Source organism: Pygocentrus nattereri, chromosome 10 (genome assembly GCF_015220715.1).
Source record: "Pygocentrus nattereri isolate fPygNat1 chromosome 10, fPygNat1.pri, whole genome shotgun sequence".
In the NCBI taxonomy this organism is placed as follows: Eukaryota; Metazoa; Chordata; class Actinopteri; order Characiformes; family Serrasalmidae; genus Pygocentrus; species Pygocentrus nattereri.
The window spans coordinates 20,767,036-20,793,739 of NC_051220.1; the positions used below are offsets into that span (position 1 = coordinate 20,767,036).

The 26,704-nt window shown below is 38.3% G+C and overlaps 1 protein-coding gene across 2 annotated transcripts in view; it reads left to right on the plus strand.

Moving 5' to 3' along the window:
- Positions 1-242: 242 nt before the first annotated feature.
- The window catches only part of sh3yl1 (SH3 and SYLF domain containing 1), a 53,303-nt gene continuing 26,841 nt past the window's right edge, over positions 243-26,704 (plus strand). The window contains exons 1-2 of one of the 2 annotated variants that reach the window (XM_017694425.2): positions 243-604; positions 24,532-24,642. In XM_017694425.2, coding sequence (XP_017549914.1) covers position 604; positions 24,532-24,642 — 112 coding nt within the window. In that variant the 5' untranslated portion in view covers positions 243-603. The remainder of the gene's footprint in view (positions 605-24,531; positions 24,643-26,704) is intronic. The other variant, XM_037541969.1, reaches the window with a different exon arrangement.

Sequence of the window (26,704 nt, forward strand, 5' to 3'; positions counted from 1 at the left end):
CAATATTATCACAGCAGTGCTAAAAACGGTGGGAATGCATGAAAACACTTAAACGTTCGAGCAGGAAGGCTGGTGATGAAACATACACTCTCTGCGAGTGTATAATCATAGTAACCAAACAGAACATCACGAGTTATCTGGCAAAGGTTACATACAGAAACACAGCAGTCCTGCTAGAATAAGCCTGTATGCGCACATCGCTGCTCTGCGTCTCAAACACCTACAGCAACCCTGTAGTCTCACCCCAGGGGTCCTGATTGTTTTACCCGACGTCATATTCCCTCATCTGTCCAAACATCGCCTGATCCAAAATGCTACAAGTTGAACAGTGTACTCCAAACTCGATTCCAAAGAATTTAAACTTTCATCCATGACATTTTATGCAATTTGTTGTCCACATCGGGTGAGATAGGTCCTTTTCGTAGCTTAACGTGACTTGGGTCCTTTAAGACAAACGTTAACAGCAACAGGTCTGGCAGGTGTGCTGGACGTGTCGGAAGTAGATGAAGCGCGAGCTGCTTTACCTGGGCCAGGTGAGAGCAGTGAAAAACTTTCACACACTGAGGCGTCTCCAACCCTGGCAAACAGCCCGTTCTCGGTAAAAGTAAGTAGAAAATCCGCTCCTCTTTCTCCCTCTCATGAATACATTGACTGCACGGCGCGAAATCCAGCCAAGTGTTTGTTTGAGACGGTCTAATAAGACTCGGACTGCCTTCACGGGGAAATCGTAAGCCTGTTCCTCTCACTGCACCACAGGTCCAGAATGAAGCCATAAGCTTAGCAAAGCCAGCGGTTGTCTCTCCATCAAGGAAGGCACGAAGTTTTGGTGGCTGCCGAACAAACAGCACATTCATACCGACACACTGGACTGGGCTACTGTTGCGGACGTGAAATGCAAGACAGCCTAAAATGACACGTTCTGTACCCTTTTCTGATAGAGTCGGTGGTGGTGGTGGTCATAGAAATGCAGTGACGACGTGCCTTCCGAAGACACTGCTCATTTTGGGTGGAGTACGCGTTCTTATGGCGAAGTTTCGAGCAAGATATTTTTCGTATCGTTTGTTCTTCTAATAGAGTGTAATGGCCTGGGTGTTTATATATGTCGTCATGGTACAATCTGGTTAATTGTCCTCTAAGGCGGGGGTTCTCAGCCTTTTCCAACTCAAGGTTCACCTGTTTATCATTTGAAAGCATGAAGGACCACAAAAGCTTTTTTGCTCTAAAAATAATTGAGAAATATTCAACACAGCAGCGATTGGGCATCACAGTATTTGGTGTATGTATAATGGGGTATGATGTGTGTTATTGAACATCAAATACCAACAGATTAGATGAACGTAAGCCTGTTTTATACCTGAAATCAGGAGGAATGATGGCAAATTAGGTGGATGTGATTGAAATGAATTTTATTTCTCTCATTGTTAAGTCAGTGATTTCTTCACTGATTTTTATGATACAGACTCCCATCACTAGCTCTCCCCAATTACTAGCCAGAGTACCACAAGAGGGTGCTTTGCAGCCCACTGGTGGTCCATTAAGGGAAGCTGGGCAAACTCTTCTTTAAAATAAAAAAAAAAAAACTGTTTAATTTGCTTGCTATTACTTAGACCATGCTGCCAATCATGTGACCTGCCTGAAGCCACTAATGAACAACTCTGATTAAGTTTATTAAAACAAATAAACAAGCAAAACAGAGAAAGCGACCTTAAGGGTGTAAAGCAGAGTTTATTGTAAGGATGCACTGCTGCAAGATTTATGGGCTGTTCACTGTGTCCTAGCTCAGCTTTTACACACTGAGAGCACACAGTGCTTTTGTCTCATATAATTTATGTGACATTAGATTCATGATGATTGCACCTAAATCCACAGTGGCATTTTGAAATTCCCTGGATCTCCAGTTTTTTCCATGTGTGAAAAGTATAAAATGCAGCCATGTTACTGTGTGTTGGAGACATGGAACAGGTGAAAACATATTGACCGATAGGAAACAGTGACTGAATCCATGTTAAATCAACCTTGAAGCACCAGGGATAACTACTCTGGATCTACATTCAAATCTGATGTTGATTCCTACTCACTTTCCCATCCTGAATTAATATGGCAATACCACTGAAAGGTTAACAAAAGGTCAGCATAACAGAAATGCAACTTCAATCATTTTTCATCCCGTCACCCTGCTTTATTTACAGCATGGATCATTCCATAAAATAAAATAAAAACAGGCCTAACAACAAAACTTCACACCAGTTTATTTATTCAGATTGAAGAACAATAAACAGGCTTTAAAAAGAACTTTTCAGTATACTCTCAGTAATTTATACTCAGCTGGCACTTTATTAGGTACACCTTGCTAGTAAAAGGTTGGACCCTCTTTTGCCTTCAGAACTGCCTTAATTCTTCGTTTCATACTTTCAACAAGGTGTTGGAAACATTCCTCAGAGATTTTGGTTGGTTATTTGAGTTACTGTTGCCTTTCTATCGTCTCGAACCAGTCTGCCCATTCTCCTCTGACCTCTCACATCAACAAGGCATTTTCGTCCACACAACTGCAGCTCTCTGGATATTTTCTCTTTTTCGGCCCATTCTCTGTAAACCCTAGAGATGGTTGTGTGTGAAAATCCCAGTAGATCAGCAGTTTCTGAAATACTCAGACCAGCCCGTGTGGCACCAACAACCATGCCATGTTCAAAGTCGCTTAAATCACCTTTCTTCTCCATTCTGGTGCTCGGTCTGCACTTCAGCAAGTTGTCTTGACCACCTCTACATGCCTAAATGCATTGAGTTGCACCCATTTGATTGGCTGTTTAGCTATTTGCGTTAACAAGCAACAGTAGTAAGCTGTGAGGAGGGCCTGAAGCGCCAGGAGCGCGAGAGAAATATGATCTCGCGTCTAATATATTCAGTGTCTATTCAGCGTCATTATGGCCAACGTTAGAAACTGGCAGTTTAGTTGACAGCTTAACGGTGATCCAACACAGTACTGACATTGAAATTCCAACCTCGACCAAAGCATGATTTAATAAAAATATCAGTAATGGATCAGTGTCATCCTGCTACCTGGGTTATCAGTGAGATGCGCATGACAGTCCTGTTATGGAGCTGCATATGCAGTAGTCACCGTTTTTAAGCTTCGTCCTCTACGTTAACAATTGCAGGTCCCAACAGACAAAGCCGTTCTGTATGTTTACACTAAAGAAGAATCAGAGCTTACAACCACTTCGCCGTTTTGTCTCGTTTTGATGGATGTGTCAAAGGTGCGGCCGCTCCAGATTAATGTACGCACCTGCTGAAGACGTTAGAAGACTTTTGTATTTTATTTCAATTTTTTTTTTTTTTTTTTTGATAGAACAAGCTTGAACCGTTTCAGCTGCCGTAGTTGCAACGCTTGTGTAGCACAAGTGTTCAACGCACCATTTCTGTTTAAATAAACGTTTTGCTATGTTTTGTCGGCTGAATGCAGCCCTGGCTAGCTAGCTAAGCTAGCTAAATTGGCTAAATATTACTTTGCGAGTATAAACCGTTAACCACCGTTAACTTATCACGTTACTTAAATTCTACGTTACTTTATTTTGCTTGCTACTGCCCTGTCCCAAACACCCAAGCGAAATAAGAACTATTACCAGTTTAACTTGCCTTATTATGGAGATCCAGTAGCGACTTGGGGAGCCTGGCTGACTAAATTCACAAGGAACGAGAAGACGGTACGTTAGGTAGCTAATGCTGCTCGGTTGCTATAAATTAATAGCTAAAGTTGTTTATCGATGTGAATTGCTTACTAACTTACTAAGCGCCATTATTAGAAGTCTAGTGATACATTTTTAGTGTTGTAATTGCGAATATCAGCTGGAAAAAGCTAGAAGTTTTTCTCCGCTGTAGCAGCCGCTAACCGTCATTTGGGTCTCGAGCTGAATTCCGTTGAATTTGAAATGAGTGATTGTGCGTGCGGCGCTCATACCGAATGAACCTCCATATCCCGTCATTAGCTTAAAGCTGGTAAACTCTGCTGAGGAAATCCTTTTAAATGCAGCTTAATATGAGGCATTAGCGTTAGTCACAGTCCTCACCAGCATAAATAATGCCTGTGAATGCGACACTGACCCAGCTGACCAAGCAACTCTGCTGCTCTTGAACATTCGCAGCATGTAGAGCAGTGGTCACCAACCCTCCTCCTGGATATCTGCCTTCCAGCAGATTTCCCTTTCAGCCCAGATCTAACACACTTTCCTCAGCTAATCAAGGATTTGCCAAGAACTCCAGGAGCAGGGTTGGTGACCACTGACTTGCATGCCTGAAAAAGATGGTTCTTCACGGCTCTTCATTAAAAAAAAAACAAAAAAAACATTGGTTCTGTTTAGAAGCATGAGTTCTATATAGAACCATTTCATGCTTAAGTGGCTCTTTGCATGGCGGAGTTGTTCTTTATATTAAGAATGTGTTGTATGTGCGTTCTATACATCACCTTTTTGAAAATGTTTCTATATAGCACCAGGAAGTTTTCTTATATTGTTACAAGCTTAACGTCTTAACAACAGGACCCTTTTAGGTGCTATAAAACCATTTTCAGAAAGGTTCAGTTTAGGACCTATACATCACATTCTCCATCAATCTGAAGAACCATTTCACCATAAAGGAACCATTTGACATTGATTATATATATTTATTTACTTTTTAAATTAATTATTTTTTTACAGAACTCATGGTTCTAAATAGAACCATTGCCTTTACTAAAAAACCCCTGAAGAACCATTTTTTACATGTATAGAGCACTTAAGCTGGCAGATAAACTTAAAATCAATTTCCAACTTAGCACAGTCCAGAACAAGATCAGGAATCAACATTGGGTTTTTAAAAAATATCAGTCTTTTGTAAATTAAGTGGTACATTATCAATGACATGTTAAGCCTTTGTTTGACACCAGAGGTTTCAAAGCAGGTATTTTCTAAACCTCTAGCCAGCTATAATTTTGCATTAAGGCCAACATAAAAATTGACCCGTTTTTACCTTGTTAGTTCAAGTCCCTGCATGGTTCATCAGTTCATATAATTTAAAAGTCAAAATTGTTCATTTTCCGTGATGATCAAGGTATACTGACTTTTGCAGGCCTCTAAAACAACATCTGATTTTTGGTCCGTTGGTGTGTATGAATGGGCAGGGAAAACAGTATTTACAAGTAATCAGTGGTGGGCAGTAACTAAGTAAATATAATTCATTACTGTACTTAAGTAGTTTTTTCGTGTATCTGTACTTTACTTAAATATTTCCATTTTGGGTGACTTTTTAACTTTCACTCCACTACATTTCAAAGTCAAATATCTGACTTTTTCCTCCACTACATTTTGAGAAATCTGTCGTTCCTTTTGGTTTCTGTGTGTATAAAAATGTAACATGTCAAAACAAAAGAAGTGCAAAGCAAGAGCACCAATCAGGGCACAGCGGTCACTTTGTTCTGAGCTTGTTTTGACCTGTTGGTCATACTGACCCAGTGCGAGCACACGGTTCAAGGTCAGTGCCGCAGAGCACTGGGGTTTGGGAGCACATATGTCCACCTAAATGATGGAACTAACCTAACTTTGTGTAAATAGATCACAGTATAGAAATATGTACATGCAGCTGTGACTGGCATGTTTCTTTTTTTCTGAATTCATACAAACACTTTCATTTTATAATAAATTAATTTGTTAGTTTATGTGTATGAACAGTCCTACAGATCAGTATAGTAAAGGAAAACTTATTTGTGATCCTGAGTTTAAAGCCAGTTTTTATTAAACTTATAAAGTAATCTTAAACTGAAACTTTGCTTGTTTGTAAAAGTGATTTCAGAGCCACTCAGTTCTACCTGATGGAAACTGTTTGCCTTCAGTGTTCTGTGCTTAGGATCAATTTAATAGACGTCAGCATCACTAATTAATGACGTTCTATTAAAAGACTGGTTTACCAAGAGAGACGGTGGAGGATTTTCACCTAAAATGAGTTCATGAAGCGAGTCTTGTTACAAAAATGATAACATCAGAGCCATTTGAAGGCAAATACTTTTGTACTTTTACTCAAGTTGAGGTCTAGAGTAAGGACTTCTACTTTTACTGCAGTAATATTTTACCGTGGGTATCTCTACTTTAACCCAAGTACATGATTTGTGCACTTCGTCCACCTCTGCCAGTAATGTCATGTTTCCTACCCGTTTCCTACCCCCTTCCCACCACCCCTCAAAGCTGTCCATTTCAGTGGCCCTCTCTAACCATCTTTGACTCAAATATGTCATGGTAAGGAAGGAAATGTTATGTTTCACATTGACTTTAACGCTATTGAGAGCTTGCAGTTTTGTTGACATGCTGCTAGAAAAGTAATGCTCTCAGTAAAAAATATACCTGAGATACCTGAGAAGGCAGCATATTTGAGGTATCTAAAAATTAAGACAGCCTTCTTGTCAGGAGCATGCATAATATGTTGTAGCATGCTGTCTGTAGAGAGCTCATTAATTTTTGAGACACATCCATTGTTATTGCATTGCTGAGAAAGTAAATTTGTTTGGTCCAAAGACAAGCGAAGTTTGAGTTGTTAATGTAAGTGAACTCTTTTAGAATTTTAAAGCTCAATTAAAGAGTATATGCATGTCGGTGGCTGGTCAGTGATCATTTCTTTTTTACTTTAAGTGGCAAATCGTTTTAAATTTACTTTTGGGGCAGTCATGGGCTGGAGGTTAGGGAACCAGCCATGTGACTGGAAGGTCGCCGGTTCCATCCACAGAGCCGACAGTACATGACTGAGGTGTCCTTGAGCAAGACACCTAACCCCCAACTGCTCCCCGGGTGCTGCAGATTGGGCTGCCCACTGCTCCGGGCAAGTGTGCTCACTGCCACCTAGTGTGTGTGTGTGTGTGTGTGTGTGTGTGTGTGTGTGTGTGATCACTAGAGTGTATGTGGTGTTTCACTTCACAGATGGGTTAAATGTGGAGGTGAAATTTCCCTGTTGTGGGACTAATAAGGGTCACTTAATCTTAATCTTTAAGTAGTGATTACGTTGACTTGATCGACAAAAACAATTAAATTGGCCCCTGTGGGGACAGTAAATGTGTTATCACTCTATGTTGAGGCAGACTTTGTTTTGGCAACTTCTCATGGTTGTCTGGGGCTTACTCTCTACATTCCATCAGTCATGTTTGTGCAAAAGTTGGAAAAAAAATGCGAGGTTAGTTATTTTCCTTAAGTGCTCAGTTAGGGTATGACAGCTTCTCTGAACGAAGCCTTAATGTATATGAATCCAGGTCTTTTGGAAGATGTCTAGTATTTCTGCAAGGAGCAGTCACTTTATAATTCTACAGTAACATCTCAGATGTTGAAGCTGTTTGTCTTGTGTTAAGTAGCCCCCACTGTAGTAACCGCACAGAATTCACCCTCTCAAATTAATCCTGTGTCAAAATTTAAATTGGCCCTTATCATAGCAGATGTTTGTGCTTTCACTCTTCGGATGGAAGCTGCATTTGTAATGTGTCATTATCTCTGGTAAATGTGAATTAAGACATAATTACATTGTCGCAAGCATTTGCATTATACATGCTTGATTTTTTTCATTTTGCTTTGTGACTCACTTATTGACTAATTGCAGACTAATATATCGTGTAGATCTGCGTAAGCAGCAATTATTTGTACAGTAGTAATGACAAAAATTGTATTCTCATTGTTATTCCTTATATGACACCTGCATTCATTAGTCCACCCCTTTGGGCAGGTAGCCCAGTCTGGTGGCAGAGGTTTCTCAGGCTTTTGTGTCAGGGGAAATGGACATATGCATAACACGGCCATTTCCTCTTCAAATGTATCATTTCCAGGTACCGGCTGGCCTAGCTAAAGACCCTTTTCCTTGATGTAATCCAAGGCTCTATTGTGATTAAGGCACTAAGACTAAGGTTTTGCAGTCAGTGTAAGTGGTATTGTTCATCTTAAGAACCAGTGAAATTTTGTCAATATTAAGTGTCATACAGTGGCAAAAAAACACAAACCATTTGACCTTGGCAAAGTTATTAAGGCAGACATTTGTGATTTGATTATTTGCTGAACTAACTCTTTCATTAAAAGCAGTTTTTGAACAACTGCGAGTTGGAATTATGTCTGTCTAGTGTGTGCTTTGCTATTCCTTATTTTTTAATGTCCAGTAGTTATTACACACCTTGACTGTTCGGTATCATCTATATGAAAAGTAGAGAAGAGCTCATTGTTTCCTCAAAAAATGTTTTCCTCTAGTGCTGCCACTGCAGAACAAATATAGTGGAAGTGCTGAGGCCAGTCTGATTGGGTGTATGCACCACCAATTTATATATAATACTATATTAAGATTTACATTTACACAAAGATTTTTAGATGTTTTGTTTAAAATTTTATGAGCATGTTAATGAAAGGTAAATAATACACTAATTATCTGGTTACCATTTTTCATAAAGTTATCTGCCTTGAAATTTTATCTCCACATTTGAAGTACAAATCCTGTGTTTAATTTTATTGCAAATGAATACTTGAGGCACACTGACCATGAATTTCCAACCAAATTGGCAGATTTCTGTCTACTTTCCTGTAGTTTATCTCCGACCTCCACCTTACTTGCTGTCATCCCTCTACCTAACACTATTACATCTGATTCAATCAATCAAGAACTTCTGGGGAAGGTAATTAGCTGGAGCGTCTGTGGCAGATGGACACTGGAACCAGATTCCACACTGTGTAGATCTCCAGACTCAGAGAAATACACGTTTTATTTCAAAGCAAAATAGTTGCAAAAAAAGTGGTCTTAGAAAACATGTACAATGGACAAAAATATTATCGTACTTCTATTTTTCAGTGTAACAAATTACATTAACTATAGAAAATGCTTTTACATTTTAAAGTACATTTCCCTTTAGATCATGTTTCCTTTCTCAGTATTATGCCTTTTGTAGCATACATGTGAATGTCTAAGACTGAGTTTTGATTTTTAAATTCGTGTTATGAATGCAGTGTTCCTTTTTTAATACATGATGCACATAATACAACAAGCTTAAGCCTCTAGGCCCTGAGTAGAGAAAACAAGAGTTTGTTGTAATAAGTGAATTTTTTTTTATTTTATTTTTTTTTTAAATAAAAGCCTATGGTGTACCCTGTTCAGTGTAAACTGATAGCAGGGTAGGAATTAAGGACGGCTTTGTTGACTACTTTTAAAATGTTGAGATGGTTGCTGAGATGGTTACCTAGATGGTTGAACAAACAAAGACCTAAACAAAGTTTACTGCTGGCTTTAACAGGCCCTGAGCGAGAGCAAATTGCATTTCTTTGTACACACAACTACATCTGACTTTGAAGTCAGCATGTATTTAAGTTCAAGTCATGCTATGATGTCATAGTTCTGACACACATTCTTTTACGCAAGATAGTCTGGCACATGAAATAAAGATAAGAGCGAGATGCTATCAGTGGCTATCTTTGGGAAATTTCCCATATTAAAAATAATAAAAGTATATATGGACTGGAATGAGTTACAGGGTCACACCTTTATGAGTGGAACTTATGACTGTGACTATTTACCTTTTGAAAACCTAGAAAGAAGGACAACTGGTTGTTAGTCAGGTGTGACCGTGTGTGGTATGAGGTGAACAGTATTATAGCCTCATGTCCAAGCAGAACACATTAGCACTCCAGGATGACAACTGTAGGGTGTCTTATTTGGGAATTTTTGCTCTTCAGCTCACCCCACAGATTTTCATTGGGGTTTAGATCAGAAATGATTACTGTCAGAAGCTCAATACTGCAGTTATTGAACCATTTTTGTGTGGACTTGGGTGTACGTTTTGGATCCCTGTCCTGCTAGAAGGCCCAGCTACAGCCCAGATTTAACTTTTTGGAAGAGGCAGCCAGATTTCCATTTCAAATCTCCTGGTACTTCATGTAGTCCATGAAGTCCATGATGTCATGTGTCTTAGCAAGGTTTCCAGGGCCTTTAGAGGAAAAACCACACAAATCTTTAACATCGGGGATTTCTGTATAACCATGCTACTTTTGCATCATAAAGGTTTCCTCTAAGCCTAGAGCCTGGTTCTACTCAAAGTTTCAGTGGAGTCTAGTGAATGCCAGATGCTTACGCTTGTAGCATGTCCTGCAAATCTCCAGCTGTGATCTTTGGAGAAAATGTCTCTTAAACCATCCTACATAGCTTTGGTTGTTTTAGTTGTTTTGAGCCGATTTATTAATTATTGATAATTATTGCCATAACAGTGGACATGGGCACTAAGGCATTGCCAGATTTATTAAAGTCAATGCACATTTGTCTCATTTAATTTGCATAATCATTTTCCCCATTTTGAAGAAAGACTAAGACTGCATCCAAAGCTGCTTGATACCATGTATACTACACTCATGAATGGCATTTGTGGTTTTTGATGTACTATTTAGTTTGGTAGTATGTAGTTTTGGAAGCAGCACAAGTACATTTGGCCTCTGTCTCACCCCATATTAATGCTCCAGTGAAACCGGAAGGCATAGACTGCTTAAGAGTTCCTGAGTACTTGTGAAATATAAATGGGAACATGCTCGGAAAACGTTTTGTTGTTGAGAATTTTTAGGGATTGTCTTAACGTCTCTGTACTTTCCTTCCATTGCATGGATTTGTTGAATAAGATCACCAGCACACCTAAATTCATTTAAAGAAAGATTAATTAGCCGAAGGGGGTATTGGATGTGTGTATATGTAGACTATGGTGCCAAAAGTCTGAGACCACCACAACCACAGTTGAATGCTTTTATTTTCCATTCCTTCCTAATTTAATGTAGTTTTTTTTTTAAATTACAAATATTATCAGCATAACAATTTAAGTGAAGAGTAAAATCTTTAAATGTTTACGTGAATTTGAGAATTTCTGTTTTCATCCTTTTTTCTTTAATGATTGTGTTTGGTCAAGTGTGTGCAAAAGCCTCTTATCAGTAAATCGGACAACTGTCGGGTAGATTTGAACATGCGTTTCAATGGAAGGAATAAGACTGAAAAAAAAGATCTGACCAATTTCACAAATTTGCTTTAATTTGAATAGAGAGCTAGAAATGTATCTTCTATATTTTGTCATTGTTTTTTTTTTGTTTGCTTTTTCAAGATACTGAAACTAGTTTATTTTCTGGTTTAATTGGGACCAGACCTTCAATGTGATCTGAGACATTTGATCTCTTGCTCTCGCTTGCTCTTGATCTGTGTGTGTGTGTGTGTGTGTGACAGAAAGCACTTTGGAAGGTGTTTTCGCATAGATTTGGATCATACATGTGTACTTCCACGGTGATTGTAGTCAATGGTCACATGCTGAGAGCACGCCTAAACTTATAAATCAGGTCAGGAAAAAGGAAAACAAATTTTAGGATCTGCTGTTTAAACTTAGCTAGCAGGATACTCTAGAGCTGGCACAAACATTCCTGTACGTAGGAGTAAAAAAGACTGCTCCACAATTTTGCCTTTGTATGCATTTTCTGGAGCAGCAGTGAATGAATTCATTGTAAGTCATTTGCTTGTTCATGTGATAGAACCACATGAACAACAATAAAACAGGATCAGATTGAGGGAAACAGAACTGTGAGCTTTCCTAAGGACTCAGGGTGACATTTTGAAAGCATAACATCACAATCAGTTGGAATTTGAGCTCAAACTTGGCGCAGCCATGCTGCAAAGCAGTTTTATATTTTTTGGGAGGAATTGCACCTTGTCTACTGGCAGAAACCTGGCAAATACTAAATTTCAAGATTGCTGAAGGCAGGGCATACTTGATTTTACTTTTCATTTGAAAATAATATTTATATGACTTCAGCCAGTGATGTTCAACAATATTTGTAGAAACTTTGTTTGAAACAATTTATTGAGAAATATTTGGCAAATACAGTACTAATCTAATCCATTTACTGAGCATTTTATAAACTTACAAACTTGTTTGTTCTAAAGTTATTACAGCAGGGGTCTCAGATTACTGCCCCAACAGCTTTATACAGCCTGAGAAACTGGAATGTGTGTTTGTTCTTGTGTACGTCTATAAAAAAAAAATAACTTGGTTTTGTAGCCTTTACAGAAAAAGCTGTTGAAGTAGTGCTGACTGTTTCTTAAGCCTTCAATGGACAAAAAAATGTGTCTGCCGTGCTGATATATGTAGTTGTTAGCATTTTTTTTTTTTTTTTGTTCTGCAGAAACGTAAATGGTGCTTCTGTAATTTTGCATTTTGCTATTTCTTTAAAGAGGGTTAGTTAGTTTCTGTTTACACATCCCAAAAAAGTCTGCACTTGTGTTGCGTTGAGCCAGAGACGCATTATTATAATAGTAGTTTCGTCATCTTGATATCGGATAGCTTCATCGAACAGTACATTTTATGTCAGTATTGTGAAACCCTAACTTCCCAACTGCCAATTAACTAAGTTAATATTGACAAATGATTGTGTAATGGAAAGCCATGTTTTCCCATCTGGTTTATCTATAAACAAGTTAAATATTATTTAAAATATGCCTATTTAGAATCACTTTAAAGTCAACATGAATTCCAAACTGTGACACATTTCCAAGGGAAACACGATGTTTGGGTCTCTGAGAGAGCTGAATGTTTTCACTTGATGGTGCAGGTGAGTGGAAGGAGGGGAAAACACTTTTATTTATTCATTTTCTGTAAATCTTTCCCCGCCTGCTGGCACACGGTAACACAATCAAAAATAAGACCACATTTTAGAGTTAGAGATGTTGATTTCAGGCTGACTTTAAGATCACCTGGCATTTAAATATTTATCTCTTTTGCTCCAGTGAATGATCTGGATATAAAGCTCAATTACTTCATGATTGATTCATTGGTATTTGTTATAATAGAGCGATGGCCTTGCTATCTCAAGAATTAGAAGGACGATGGTTCTTTTCATCCAACTCATCTGTCTTGTAATTGGCTGAATGAATTTTTGCCATTACTTTGCTCTTCTGTGTAAATGAAGGGCAGCATTGTTCTTTGTCACTGCTTGAACCTAATCTCCTCATAAGCTGGCTAAGCATTGAAAAGGCCCAGGATGCAGGCTGGCACCTTGAATCAGAACACCCTAATTGGTGGCAGCCTTGTGATTACAATTTTGGTATTGAAACGGGTGTCTCCCAGGTGCAATGGAGAATTTTCCTGTTGACATGACTGGTTTAGCGGGAATTCCTAAACTGGAAAAGCTGCATTGAAAGTGACGTTTTGCAAGCACCTCCCTGTGTAAACCACGAACAGGGAACAATTGCCAAAAATAACTTTTGTCTGTGCCATTTGGCTGTTTGATCTTCAAGTTTAAATCTAATGATTCACCCTGAACATTTTAATGAGTCATTGCAAAGTGAAATAAAGATGTAGCTGAAACAAAGAATTGGCCATATTTTGTAGAAGTGAGTGTAAACTTTGTAAAACTTGAAGCGTTTTAGCATTGCTGATTGTAGGGTGATTAAGTAAGTAATGTGGGACAGACAGACAGTTCTATTTTCTTTATTTTGCTTTTGCTACCAGTCAACCTGAAATCTAAGCAGACCTTCATGTACTGGACATATTAAGCATGTACTGAAACATTTTGAAGGACAAAATTCTTGTTTTCCCTCAAATCTTTGGTAGAAATGTAGTCACGTTGGCTCACATCTAAATTGACACCTAGGTTTTGATTACATTGCTGTGCATTAACTTTAAACAGCTTTGGCTGATGGTTATACTGAAGCCTAGATAAATTCTTGTTTTTCCAACTGCTTGATAATTGTAAAAATCGTGGATTATGCCATACTCTATACTACAAATACTTCTCTATTATAATATTTTTCTAAAGGAAAAGAAGCCTTGAAACAACTGTGCCAATTAGCGTGTGTTAGCTTTGGTAACTAGTATGTTGTGACTACATAATGGCAAAACACAAGAGTGAATACGTGCAAATATGCCTTGTTTGCCAGATGTTCAGAGTGCTCAAGAACAGATCTTTGAATTTGAATGCCTCCATGTCATTGTAATATGCACCCTGTAGCTGGCAAATGAACAACTTGACTGAGACTGAGGTATAGTGTTCAGTAGTTATGTTGTGAGTTATGTTTGGTGACGACTGATTTACAGATTTTTTTTTTTAATTTACTTTTTAAAATGACCTTTCCAGTGCTCTCAGAATTGTTTAATACTTTGTGGACAGAACTTCTGGCATTACTAAATGTCTTCAAATGTAAGGATGTAATGATACATAACACCACATCATACCATATCGAGTTTTTCAATGCCACCTTACAAACCATGTGGACCTGAATGTGTGCCTTGTGCTTATGTGTTTAATGTTAAAACCTTGCTTACATGAATAAGCACTAGAGGCATTGTGATACATGTAGGCTATATCGGAATTGAGCTTGACAGATATTCTGCAGTCTGAGTGGCAAAAAAGCTGCATGAAACTTGAATTTTTTCCAGTCGGATTCAAACCACATTTGTGGGTAGTTTTCAGTTTAACTACTAGATCTGTAGATATGTGACTCAGTGTGACCTGTCATATTGGATTTCGTGTAACTTTTGTTGTTTTGAGGTGTGGTGGTTTATGACGTCAGAACGTGCGACAAGAAAGTCAGTGGTGCATGAATCATATATTACAGCTTAAATGTAAAAAACAAACTTTTGTTTTTATAGATAGAAAATTTTTTTTTTATGTTGTAGTTTATGGTGACAGCTTCATTAAAGGGTTAAAGCCTGTCTCTGAATATTACTATTTAATATTCCTGTTGAATATTTCTACTATAGCTTGCTAACAGTCTGTTGACCAGGTCAGACTACACTATTGTCAAGTTCTCTTCATGCTGAAGTTAATAAAAAGTGAAACGCTGTTGTAAAACATAACGTGATCGTTCTGTTAGCTAGATATCGTCATGTAGTTTTGCTAAATTTTCTTAGTATGGCAACCGATGTGGGTATGCGAGCAAATGTGACTACTGTCTGACCACGCTAGTCAGATTAAATTGTAACTTGAACTAAACAGTCTTCAAAGTAAGATGCAATAAACAGATCTGATTTGTCGTGTAGTGTGAAGAAAGCCAAAACCCCTCCAAAAAAAAAAAGAATAAAATCACAATCCGCCAAAAAAAACAAAGTTTATAGTTGATATAAAAAGCCCAGTCATTTTAATGTGTGAGTGTATGCATCACAAGCCCTTTCCTGGCTGCACTTAGATGCCTAGTGTTTTTATTGTTGACCATGAAATATGATAAATGAGATCCCCTTGAAAGAGACAAAGTCGCATATTCACAAATGTTTTCATTTCAATTAAACACACTTTTCAAGTGAAGTTTTTTTAATTAATGCAGTTAGATTAAATGATTTGATAAATTTTTTTTTTTTTTTTTTTTTTTTTTTTCTGGACCTGTTCTAGTATAACCTATAAGTAAATGTTTTACTATTCTTTTCAGATACATGGCTGCATAATTGTAATCTCTACCTGAATTTTTTAATTTTTAAGCTAGCTTATGTCAGAATACTGAAAGAGTTAGGTGTATTTAAAATATTATTCATGACTTATGATGCTTACCCCTCTTATAAAAGGTTAAGTTGGCAGAGAAAGTTGTTCACCTGCTATATGTGAATCCATAGTTGAAATGCACTGTATTGTGAATTATCAACAAGCTACTTTAACATTTCAGGTGTAATTTTTTTTGTTTTGAAATGCAGAGAGATTACTCTGTGTAATACTGTTTTCATTGAGAAAGGGTTATGGTTTTATTTCTTGCTCTGTGGTCAGTTAATTTCTTATGAACACCAGAAATCAGGAGAATATAAATCAATAAAGTTCTTTGCTGAAAGAATTTCAACAAAATATTTCCTGGTCTGCGATAGAAAGCTGCAACCGTGCATCATTGCTGACAAAGAAGAGGGTGGGGGAAGCCTTCAGACGTACGTCCGTGGCATCAGACATAACAGGAGTGATATTTGACTGGAGGCTATTAAAAGAGGGGTACTCCCAAAACAGAACACTTGCATTTTGACTCCACACCCATTATTATTTACTTATTTGTTTTCTTTTTAGTGATCAAAAAGTAATTAGGATAATTAGACATTCCTAAGGATAGCTACTGTCACACCAACCGTGTTTTTCTTCGCTTTTTCTAGTGTATCCAGTAGAGCCTGTAACGCAGATTCACGAATGTAACACCTGTTCAGCAGTTTTGCTTTGCATGTTCCAAGTAGTTAAAGTCTGTCTGTTGGCAAGGAAAGTTAAGTCAAAAAATGATTCCGGACAGTAATGTCATTTGACTTTGCTGCTTATGGATTGTTTTTATCAAGGGATCTCCAAACCTGCCAGTTGAACAAATATTTTTAGGTTAAGTTATCAGTTTATAGCTTTTAGACGTACTTTCTGATGTCATCCTGCCTGTTTCTCAGTCATTAAGAGTGTGAGTGTTTTTTTTTTTCTTCTTTTGTTTACCCTAAGTGTTGCAATTTTGTCCAGTTTCTTTTGCTAGCATAATGCTAATTTTAATTTGAGGAAAATATCTAAATATCTCTTTACTGATGAACGTTGTGACTGATTTAAGTTGCTTTTATTTGTTCTATAAATTAAGGTACAGACCTGTTTTTTTGCCAAGAAGACAAGCTTATCCACTTTTTCTAGCTTGAGGCGTGAACACTGTATGTAGTGTGCCAGACTGCCAGTTGTGGTTGTGTTGTCTTGTACTTGGCACATGCGTGTTTTGTTCTTGATCTCATCTACAGGCAGTTTAAGGCCTCATGAGTTAAATTTCCTGACTTAAAACGTAATGCAGTGTTGTTGATTGTAAAGGCTTTAATTAGAATTGTATTGCTTGCAATTTGAAAATCACACTTTCAAATTGTAACTTTGATTTAAAAACATGTAACCTTTCAGCCCTAGCTATCACCCCTTTCTGAGTACTAATATAGGATTATCTTATCTTTGGGCTATCTTTGGCACAAATTCACTTTTTATTGGATTAGTTCCAAGCTCTGGCTTAAAAGAATACTTTGTCAAAAATCTACTTTTTCACAATTTTCCCCCAGATCAACCAAGGCATGTTTTGTGGCCAAATTTAGCTTCTTTAGTTTTGCATTGCAGCTACAAGGCTAACCTTGCTAACAAACACTAGAAGTCAATAGTCTTTAAATCTTTTCTGGTAATAACTTCTCAACTTCTTTTGACCCACTCAAACCTCACATGGAACGTCACATAGATGTAGTTTAGAGCATGCTATGGCTTCCTGTAAACTATAAAAATGAACACAAATTCAATGCATAGCTGAACATTGTGGGCAACCATTTTAGACAGCAGGTGTTGGACTCAATTCTGGCTCCCCTTCAAGTGAATGCAAGTCATAGGTTTCTTTCTGCTATTAGCTGTCAAAGTTAAAATTTCAAACTGAAGAGAGCGGACTCATTTCACGTATTTATGGAAGAGATTTGGGTGACTGTTGGCTAGGGGTGCAACAATTATTCGACTTGGTCAAAAATTGACGACCAAATTAGTTGGTAACTAATTTAGTAGTCAGTTGGTGACATCATTACACATCTTTCTTGCGCTCTCTAACCCTTTTAAGATTACTGGAAAGTGAACGACAGCATGATGACTGCCTTAAGGCCAAATCAAATGTGTGGAACTAAACTTGTAGTTGTGCTGCTTGTAAAGCTGACCTTAGCTGGGACGGAAGCACATCGTCCCTGCTGGAGCATCTGAAGAGGAAACTCTGTTCACTGGATGAAGAAGATTAACTTCGGTAAGATACCCAGTGTCCCAAACCGCATACTAGCACACTAAGTAGTGTGTAAAAACAGTGCATATAGGTACCATTAGAGGTGCACTCATTAATGTTGTGTGTGTGTGTGTGTGTGTGTGTGTGTGTGTGTGTGTGTGTGTGTGTGAGAAGTGCAGATGTGTATGGTTTGGGACATAGTTGTGCTAACAAGTTCACTAATGTTAATGTTAAACTCCGTCATACTCAGGGTTTGGATAGCTACTGAAAAATTAGTAGTTAATTTTGTAGCTACTTTCCCGAAATGTGTAGCTAGCTTCAATTTAGCTACTGTTCCAGAAAGAGTAGTGGCTACTATTTAGCTACTTTTAGAAAAGTAGTGTGCTACTTTTTTGCTGCTTTCAAAGTGCGATTGTCAGAACATTTGTGAATCTCCACCTGATACACCAAACAGGACCAACTGATTGTGTGAACAAGACACTGCATTTAATCCTGTGCCAGAAAGAAACGTATTGAAAAGCAGAAAATATCCAAAAAAGCTAAGTGTAACCAACAATCAGACTTACCCACCCAAAGGCATGACATCCAACAAAAATTAAGACGAAATGCAAGGTCATTCCAGGCTTTTCCTAAAAAAAATCAACAAAATAACCGAATACAAACCAGAGAACATTGTCAACTGTTGAACTGCTCCAATGTAAACATTTCAGCAAGATTCACTGATCAGGTGTAACATTATGACCACCTCCTTGTTTCTACACTCATTGTCCATTTTATCAGCTCCACTTACTGTATAGGTGCACTTTGTAGTTCTACAACTACAGACTGTAGTCCATCTGATTCTCTGCATACTATGTTAGCCCCCTTTTACCCTGATGTGGTGGTGTGTTAGTGTGTGTTGCATGGTCCGAGTGGATCAGATACAGCAGTGCTGCTCGAGTTTTTAAACACCTCAGTGTCACTGCTGGATTTTGAATAGTCCACCAACCAAAAATATCTAGCCAACAGCGTCCTGTGACCACTGATGAGCTAGAGAATGATCAGCTCATACTGTACAGCAGGAGATGTCGTCTCTGGCTTTACATCTACAGGGTAAACCGACGATGATTCTAATAGAGTGGACAGTAAGTGGACACAGTGTTTTAAAAACTCCAGCACCACTGCTGTGTCTGATCCACTCATACCAGCACAATACACACTAACACACCACCACCACATCAGTGTTACTGCAGTGCTGAGAATGGTTTGCCACCCAAATAGTACCTGCTCTGTGAGGGTCCATGGGGGTCATGACCACTGAAGAACAGGGTAAAAGAGGGCTAACATAGTGTGTAGAGAAACAGATGTTTCTCTATAGTTAGAGTTATGGTTTCTATTATAGTCTGTAATTGTAGAACTACAAAGTGCAACTATACAGTAAATAGAGCTGATAAAATGGACAATGAGTGTAGAAACAAGGAGGTGGTTATAATGTTATGACTGATCAGTGTCTGTACAGACTTGACATTCACAGTCAAAACTTCAGCAACACTTCAGCTTCAAAATCCTCATCGTTGATTTACCTAGATTTCTAGGTAAAATAACAAAATAACTGAAAAATCGTTATAACAGACGGTTCTAATACAGTTTTCACAATAAATTGTCAAACGCTGGTGTTTATGTAGTACTGCTAATTCACCCTTTAACGCTGAAGACTGACGCGCAGGCTGGTGGACACGAAGCAGCGCAGATAATGAAATGGCAAAGAGAAAGAAAACAAACGGCAATTTGGACTTATTTACATTTATAAATCACTGGTTTTCTGAAACACTTAATCTGCAGCAACTCACGAAACTGAAGTCAGTTTCTCTTTCTCCTGTTTCTCGTTCGAATTCTTCCACCTTAAATGGTGCAGCAGGACAATCTGGCACCTCAGGCACCATTTAAGGTGGAACAGGCCAGTTCGAACGAGATGCTGGAGAGTGAGCTGAGCTGAAGATTAAAGCACAGTAAAGTAAGTCTGCGTTTTATATTTTCAGCCTGTGCTACAAGCAAGCAACTATTATTCCCAGCGACCCTGCTCACTGTCCAGATAATGCTTACAGATTTAAACACTGCATCGTCGTCTTGAAGTCGAGGCCACCAGTGTGTTCAAATTCGGCGGACACGCAAGAGTGTTTCCAAACAGGTTTCTGTTCTAAACAAAAGTTTGGCTCCACTTGCTAACAGTTTGAGGTAGTTCTCCACAAACACACAAGGCAGCTGGACGAAGGGTTACCGTTCACTTCAAGCTAAATTTAAAAGCTAATAGCTGCATAAAAGTTATTTAGTAAAGTAGTGATTCATAATCTGAATAATCGATTGTTCGTTTCAGTAATACATCGACTATCAGATTAGTCTTTTGTTGCAGCCCTACTATTGGCTAGTATTTATTAGCAACGGCACTATGGACTACAAATAGAGGTGGGCGATATGGCCAAAGATGTTATCACAATAAACAAAATATCATTCGATATGGATACACATCGCAGTAAATGTCAAATCACTATTTCTTTCAAGTTTGAAGGCTGATATTTGCTGTTTTAAACTAAGCTTTATGGCAAGAACATGACAAACACTCGGCCAGTAATTGAATTTCACAAATCTGTCATGGGAGAGTGGGGAAAAGTGTCTGAGCTGTTTTTATCAGCTGGAAAAGCACGGCTGCAGTTTTTATAATTTTTTTTTTGTTACACCGTGTTACTGCTATCACTCCTACCACATCCATGTTGGAGCATATCACAGTATTCATACACCAGCCACAACACGACTGGGTTTCTCTCTTCTGTTGTAGCATTTTGAGGGGTGAACCGCAACATATCTAACACCAGACAAACTGAATCCTCCTTTTAGATATGTTTAAACTGAAAGTGGTACTTTTTTGTCTTATTTGATCTACACTATCATCAATTTACTGTGTTGTGTGAGGGATGGAGCACTGCTTCAAGTTAACCAGCTGCTAAAGACAGCTAGCCTGGATAGATAATGCTCTCCCCGCTTTCTAATGCCTCACAGCTTCTTCAGTTTACTTTTGTTTAAATCGGGGCTGTAAGTTGCATGAATCCACTTTTTCTTTCACTTTTGCTGTTTGGGAATGTACTAATACTAAAATATGACTGTTTGAGTGCTGTAACACTGCTTTAGTTGAGAGCAGCAGGCATGATTTAAAGCTTGTTAGGATGTACAGAAAGCGGTCACTCACACTTGGTCACTCAAACAGGGAATGTATAATTCCATGCTCCAGCCATGTTTGCCCCTTCCCTCTCTAATCATGTTAAACACAGAAGTGCCCCCTCTCCTGGTGACAGCAGAGCAGTGTTTATTAAAACTCACACGGTAAGCCTTGTATTATTGGAGGAGCCTGTTAGCTGTCATAACCTACTCCAAAGAATATACTCCAAAGAATATACTATAGAGAGCCTGTTAACAACGTCCAAAAATGTCATCTTATTTAAAAAAAAAAAAAGCTCTTGTGGGAAATGAGTGAGTGTAAAAAGTTGCTTATGTTTTACTGACAGGCAATTGAGAACATGAGTGGGTATGTTACCATTTAATGATGATGGAATTGGGAGTAGTCCTTTGTGAGAAAAAGAATGGGAGAGGGTGAGGGAGGATGAGAAAAATGGAAGGTCAAATAAAAGATATACATAGAATACATTTATGTAGTTAGCTATTTTTATGCCATATATCACTCATACAATGTTCTAATGTTCTGTATTAGATGTTGTTTCTGGATTTAGTGTCTCTTTTTTTGTAATTGTCCATACATGAGTTGTAAAAGCCTATTGTCCTTTGGCAATTTGCAACTCATTTGTGTCTGTGTTAGATAAAGGCCCGTTAAGAAAACTGTAGTGAGCTTAACCAGTGATGCTTTTGGTGCAGTACTATGGACAATCCAAGAATAGGCCCAGACATTTGTAATTCACATGATCACCTGGGGGCATGAAGCTGAAGTACTGGCATTAATTTGAAGACTATTTTAGATGAAAACTGGTTCTTGTCCTGCCCCTGCTGCAGGCATGAGAGGTGTATTTCTGCGTGTGATACAGTCATCTTTAATAAGCAGTTACATCATTCTGTAATTGAAGGGTTTTGTTCCAAAATGCATTATAGATCACTTTCAAGAATTTATGTATTTTTTTTTTTTGTTTTGGGGGCCTTTACACATTCAAGAAACAGTCAGTGCTATATTTTTATAATACTACATTTACTAGAAAAATAAACATCTATTTTCTGGTGCGCATCATCTGTTGTTCTTTTAAAAAAAACTTTTTATTTCAAAATGGATGCAGCCTGTTGGAATAATACTCCTCAATTATTGAGCATGAATGTGGAAAGTGCCCACCCTCCATGATGTGGACTGTTTCACCAAATTAGTTCCAAATTCAGTCCCACAAAAAAAAAATTGAGGATTATGTGAAACCCAGTACATTAATTGAGATTATAATAAGCAAAACTTATACAAAATCATTATTTATAGGGTACTTTCTATTGGGAGGTGGCTGTCCCAAACCTCGATCCCTCAATTTCAACTTGTGAAAATCTTTTGTATTTGTTTTCCTTTGTTAAAAGTGAAGTATACTGTGCTGGAGAACAGTTATTGATATTTTGATATTTGAACTCAACAGTAACCCCCCCCACCCATTCACAAACATTGTATGGAGAAATACCATGATATAACAACGTTAGCTAGATTGTTAGTTAGCAAACTGTCGCTACAGTTGCTGCTGTGAAGATAACCAGTTGCTATCACAAACATTGAATGGTACAGAACAATACTATTGGTTCTTAGAAACAGCAAAAAATAAGTAAATGTAATGCACCTATCAATAACGAGCAACCTCCTCATCCATTTTCATACCTCTCAACTCTCAATGTCAGCTTCTTTTTTTGTCAGCTTCTTTTTTTGTCAGCTTCTTTTTTTTGTCAGCTTCTTTTTTTTTTTTTTTTTCCACCTTAAATGTTGCAGCAGTTAATAAATTGAAGTAATAAATGGGGTCACAGAAAGACAGTAGTGCGTCCTGCTATGATGTATGGTTTGGAGACTGTGGCTCTGTCTAAAAGACAGGAGGCTGAGCTGGAGGTGGCGGAGATGAAGATGCTGAGATTTTCATTGGGAGTGATGAGGCTGGACAAGATTAGAAATGAGCAGATCAGAGGGAAAGTGAAGGTGGTGCAGTTTGGAGATAAAGCCAGAGAGGCCAAGTTGAGATGGTTTGGACATGTGTTGAGGATGAATAGTGGATATATTGGTCAAAGAATGTTGGAGATGGAGCTGCCGGGTAGAAGGAGAAGAGGTAGAGAAGGTTTATGGATGTAGTGAAGGTGGACATGGAGATGGTTGGTGTAAAAGTAGAGGAGGCAGTGGATAGGGCAAGATGGAGGCAGATGATCCGCTGTGGCGACCCCTAAAGGGAGCAGCCGAAAGAAGATGATGATATGGGGTCACAGAAAGTAAAAGAATTTTAGTGTGATTTTTAGTCTAAAGTCCAAAATCTGTTATTAACCCTGACATTGCATCAGTTTGGTAACATTGGAATTGTGGAACCCTGAAGTTTTTTTGGAAAACTGAGAAAACCACAGGAGAACTGTTAAGTGTGTGTGTGTGTGTGTGTAAGTTAGTTTCTGTGAGTTTGATAAAGATTTTGAACAAATTGGCATAGTCCAGTGCCTCTTATTTTGATAATGGTTTGAAAAATAACTGCGATAAAAGATGAAACTGTTCGTTTTATTTGTAATCTTCTGATGGTCCCTTAAACTGAAGCAGATACAGGAGAAAGCAGTGATGGAATAAGAGCTAAGTCTTAATCTTTGTCAAATTAAAGAATGTGATACAAGTGCAGTTCAGTAAAGGTTGTGGTTGTATTGTCATCCAGTTTGGCCACAGAACTGTGATTTAAGGTAACAAGAAAGAATGGAGTTGAGACAGTTACATGAATTTTACCATCTAGGAGTTTGTGGCTGCTTAGCTTAGCCCTTTGCCTTCTTCTCTGAAGCCTTTTAGCCTGAGCACGGAATCTGTGGCAAAACTACTGTCTTGCTATGGTTTGTACAAAAAAAAAAAAATCGGTGAACAAAACTTTTTTTTTTTGTAAACTGGCAGAAAAGGACTTTCTACTGTCGCAGGATATGTGTAGAGAATGTGTGGTGAGGAGGATTCCCACTGAGTATTGCCTTCTGCATTTGTCTGACGCTAGATGGTGCTTCTAAGCAAGCCCAAAATGAGTGGAGTCCTAAGCAGCTAATGCAGCTGGATATTGTAAAATCATTCATTTTATATAGTGCACTAATTTTCTGAACACTGAACATTGTACAGTATCTCAATACTGCTGTCATTTTTAAACACTTTTGAACACTTGTTGGACTTTTCTAACAGTGCCTCGTGCATTTGATATCAGTGAGTGCTAACCACTGTACTCAGCCAATGAGTTGATCAGCTTGCTCCCAATGCTAGCATCCTACTACCCAAAACCTCTTTGATTTAAAAGCTTTTTTTTTAAACTGGAATACATCTTTCTACTTTCTACTAAAATTGAAAGAAATGGCCCTCATAGATGGTTAGAAACAAGTTGTCGTTTTTAGCCGTTTAGCTCCATTCACCCTTTTCACTCAGGACTCGCTCATGGGCTCCCTCTAGTGTTTTGCAGTCATGTTTTTGATGTAATGGGAGAAATAGAAAGTTGTCAGGCTCCCCTTAAACTGGCGGTGGCACAGGCTTACATTGGTACTAATTTTAAGCCTTTTATAATTATACATGGAGATTATGTATTTACGTCGGACACTAATTGGTTTATATTCTGAAATTTACAGTGAACAATCCAATTCCATCAAACTTGAAGTCTGAGGCGAAGAAGGCGGCTAAAATCCTCAGGGAATTCACAGAGATTTCAAACAGACAAGGTCCTGACAAGCTTATTCCAGGTAAATGTCCTACGTTTCTATTTGTGTGACTGAGTTAATTTGTAAGAAAATCCACATTCACATGTAGGAACTAAAAATAATATAACGGCTTGCAGCTTCTGAGACAGTATTACCTATACTAACACTATAAAATGCTAACATCAAAACATGGTCTGCTCATGACTGTACTGTGCTCATCAAAATTTGCTCTAGTTTAACCTCACATTTTACTAGAACAATAACAAATTTGTATATACTCCAAAAACTGTGTGTAACATCTAAGATGGTTCTTATGATTACTCTAGTTTCAGTATTTCTGAAGTAATTTATTCATGTTCATGTCTTTACTGTCACTTTCTAATATCTGTTACATATGAGCCCTCTGTGGTGATGGAATTTACTGGCCTACGTGCCTAAATTGCAACCATACCTGGCATAGAAACTCCATTGCTTTGTATTAGGGAAACATTTCTGTTTATTGATGTCAACTGTGTACCTGACTTGTGCCAAGTATTTCTTCATGTTTGTCTTACGTGACTGGGCTCTTGTAGTGTCTTGACTGTAATATAACTATTATGAAACCAAACCTCCGGCTTTTTGTGAGAACACCTAGCACACTCTGTATTCATAAGTAACCAAAATGTGAGGAGAATAAAGCCTGTTTATTTGGGTTTTCACACTTAAATCCCTGATGCATGTTTGTTACTGACATTGTTAGCACTAGTGCAGGTGCTAATGGACAGTTGTAGTTTTGTGTGCCATGTAGACCACTGATGGGAAGCGAAGTGGCTAGGAATTGAACATTGTTCTTGTTGAACAGTGACTAATATGACTGATCTGCTTGGAATCCAGTCATGAATGTTCATCTCTGATTTTGATTTCTTTACAGCCAAATTGGCCAGTGGCTGATATTTGTTTTTGTACAATGGACTGAAAACATTTACAATACTTTATCAGCCATAGGTGCAATATAAATAACCTCACAGCAAGGACGGCCTGGGTTTGGTTCCCCGGCTGGGTAACCAGGGTGCTTTCCCTGTAGTATTTGTATGTTCTCCCTGTTCCAGGTACTCTGATTTCCTCCCACAGGCCAAAGACAGGCACTCAGGCTGATTGGACGTGCTAAATTGTCCTAGGTGTGTGTGTGTGATCTGTATATGTCTGTGTGTTTGCCCAAGATGTGTTCCGCCATCCTCCCAGTGATGACTATAATAGGCTCTGGCACCACCTCAGTGACCAAGAGAGGATAAGAGGTTTAGAAATTGTGTGTGTATGTGTTTGTGCTCTATAATGGGCCAAAAGGGTCAATTTTTTAAAAATCTGAAATAAAACAAATCAGTTGCCTGTTGATATTACGTAAATCAAGTGCTTTATCAAAAGTAAGAGGCAACAGGCTATTTAGTACAATGAGTCATGCATAATTGTGCTTGGTATATTACGTGCATAATACATGTATTACATAGGTGTAGCAACAGAGTTCAAGTAATGCGAGTGCACTTACCCGACCTGTTGTTTAGGTACCTCAAATAATTATTGCAACACGGATTGGCCGCAGTCAAAATAAATTGAGAGTTTGGAATAAAAATCATCTGATTTCAGTTTTGGTCATTTCAGGTTGTGCATTCCTGTGAAATACTAACAGAACACATCTAACTAGCCCTCAGCACCAGGTTCACTTCTGAAAATAAAGGTTTACATAATGGTTCTTTGTTTGAATGTATGGTTCCAAGGGTCACTCCCTCCACTCCCTCCACTCCCTCACTCCCTCCCTCACTCACTCACTCACTCACTCACTCACTCACTCACTCACTCACTCACTCACTCACTCACTCACTCACTCACTCACTCACTCACTCACTCACTCACTCACTCACTCACTCACTCCTTCAAGTTCTTTTGTTAAAAGAAAAACACCATTTGACATTTCCTTTAGGAAACCAAAAGTGGTTCTTCTGTGTCACCACTCCAATGCACCATTTTTAAGGCTGTTGGTTTCATAGTGTTCATTGATACACTCTCATCACTGACCTTCCACAGTTTGATGCTACAGTCTGTAGGCTAGTGGTCATCAACTCTCCTCATA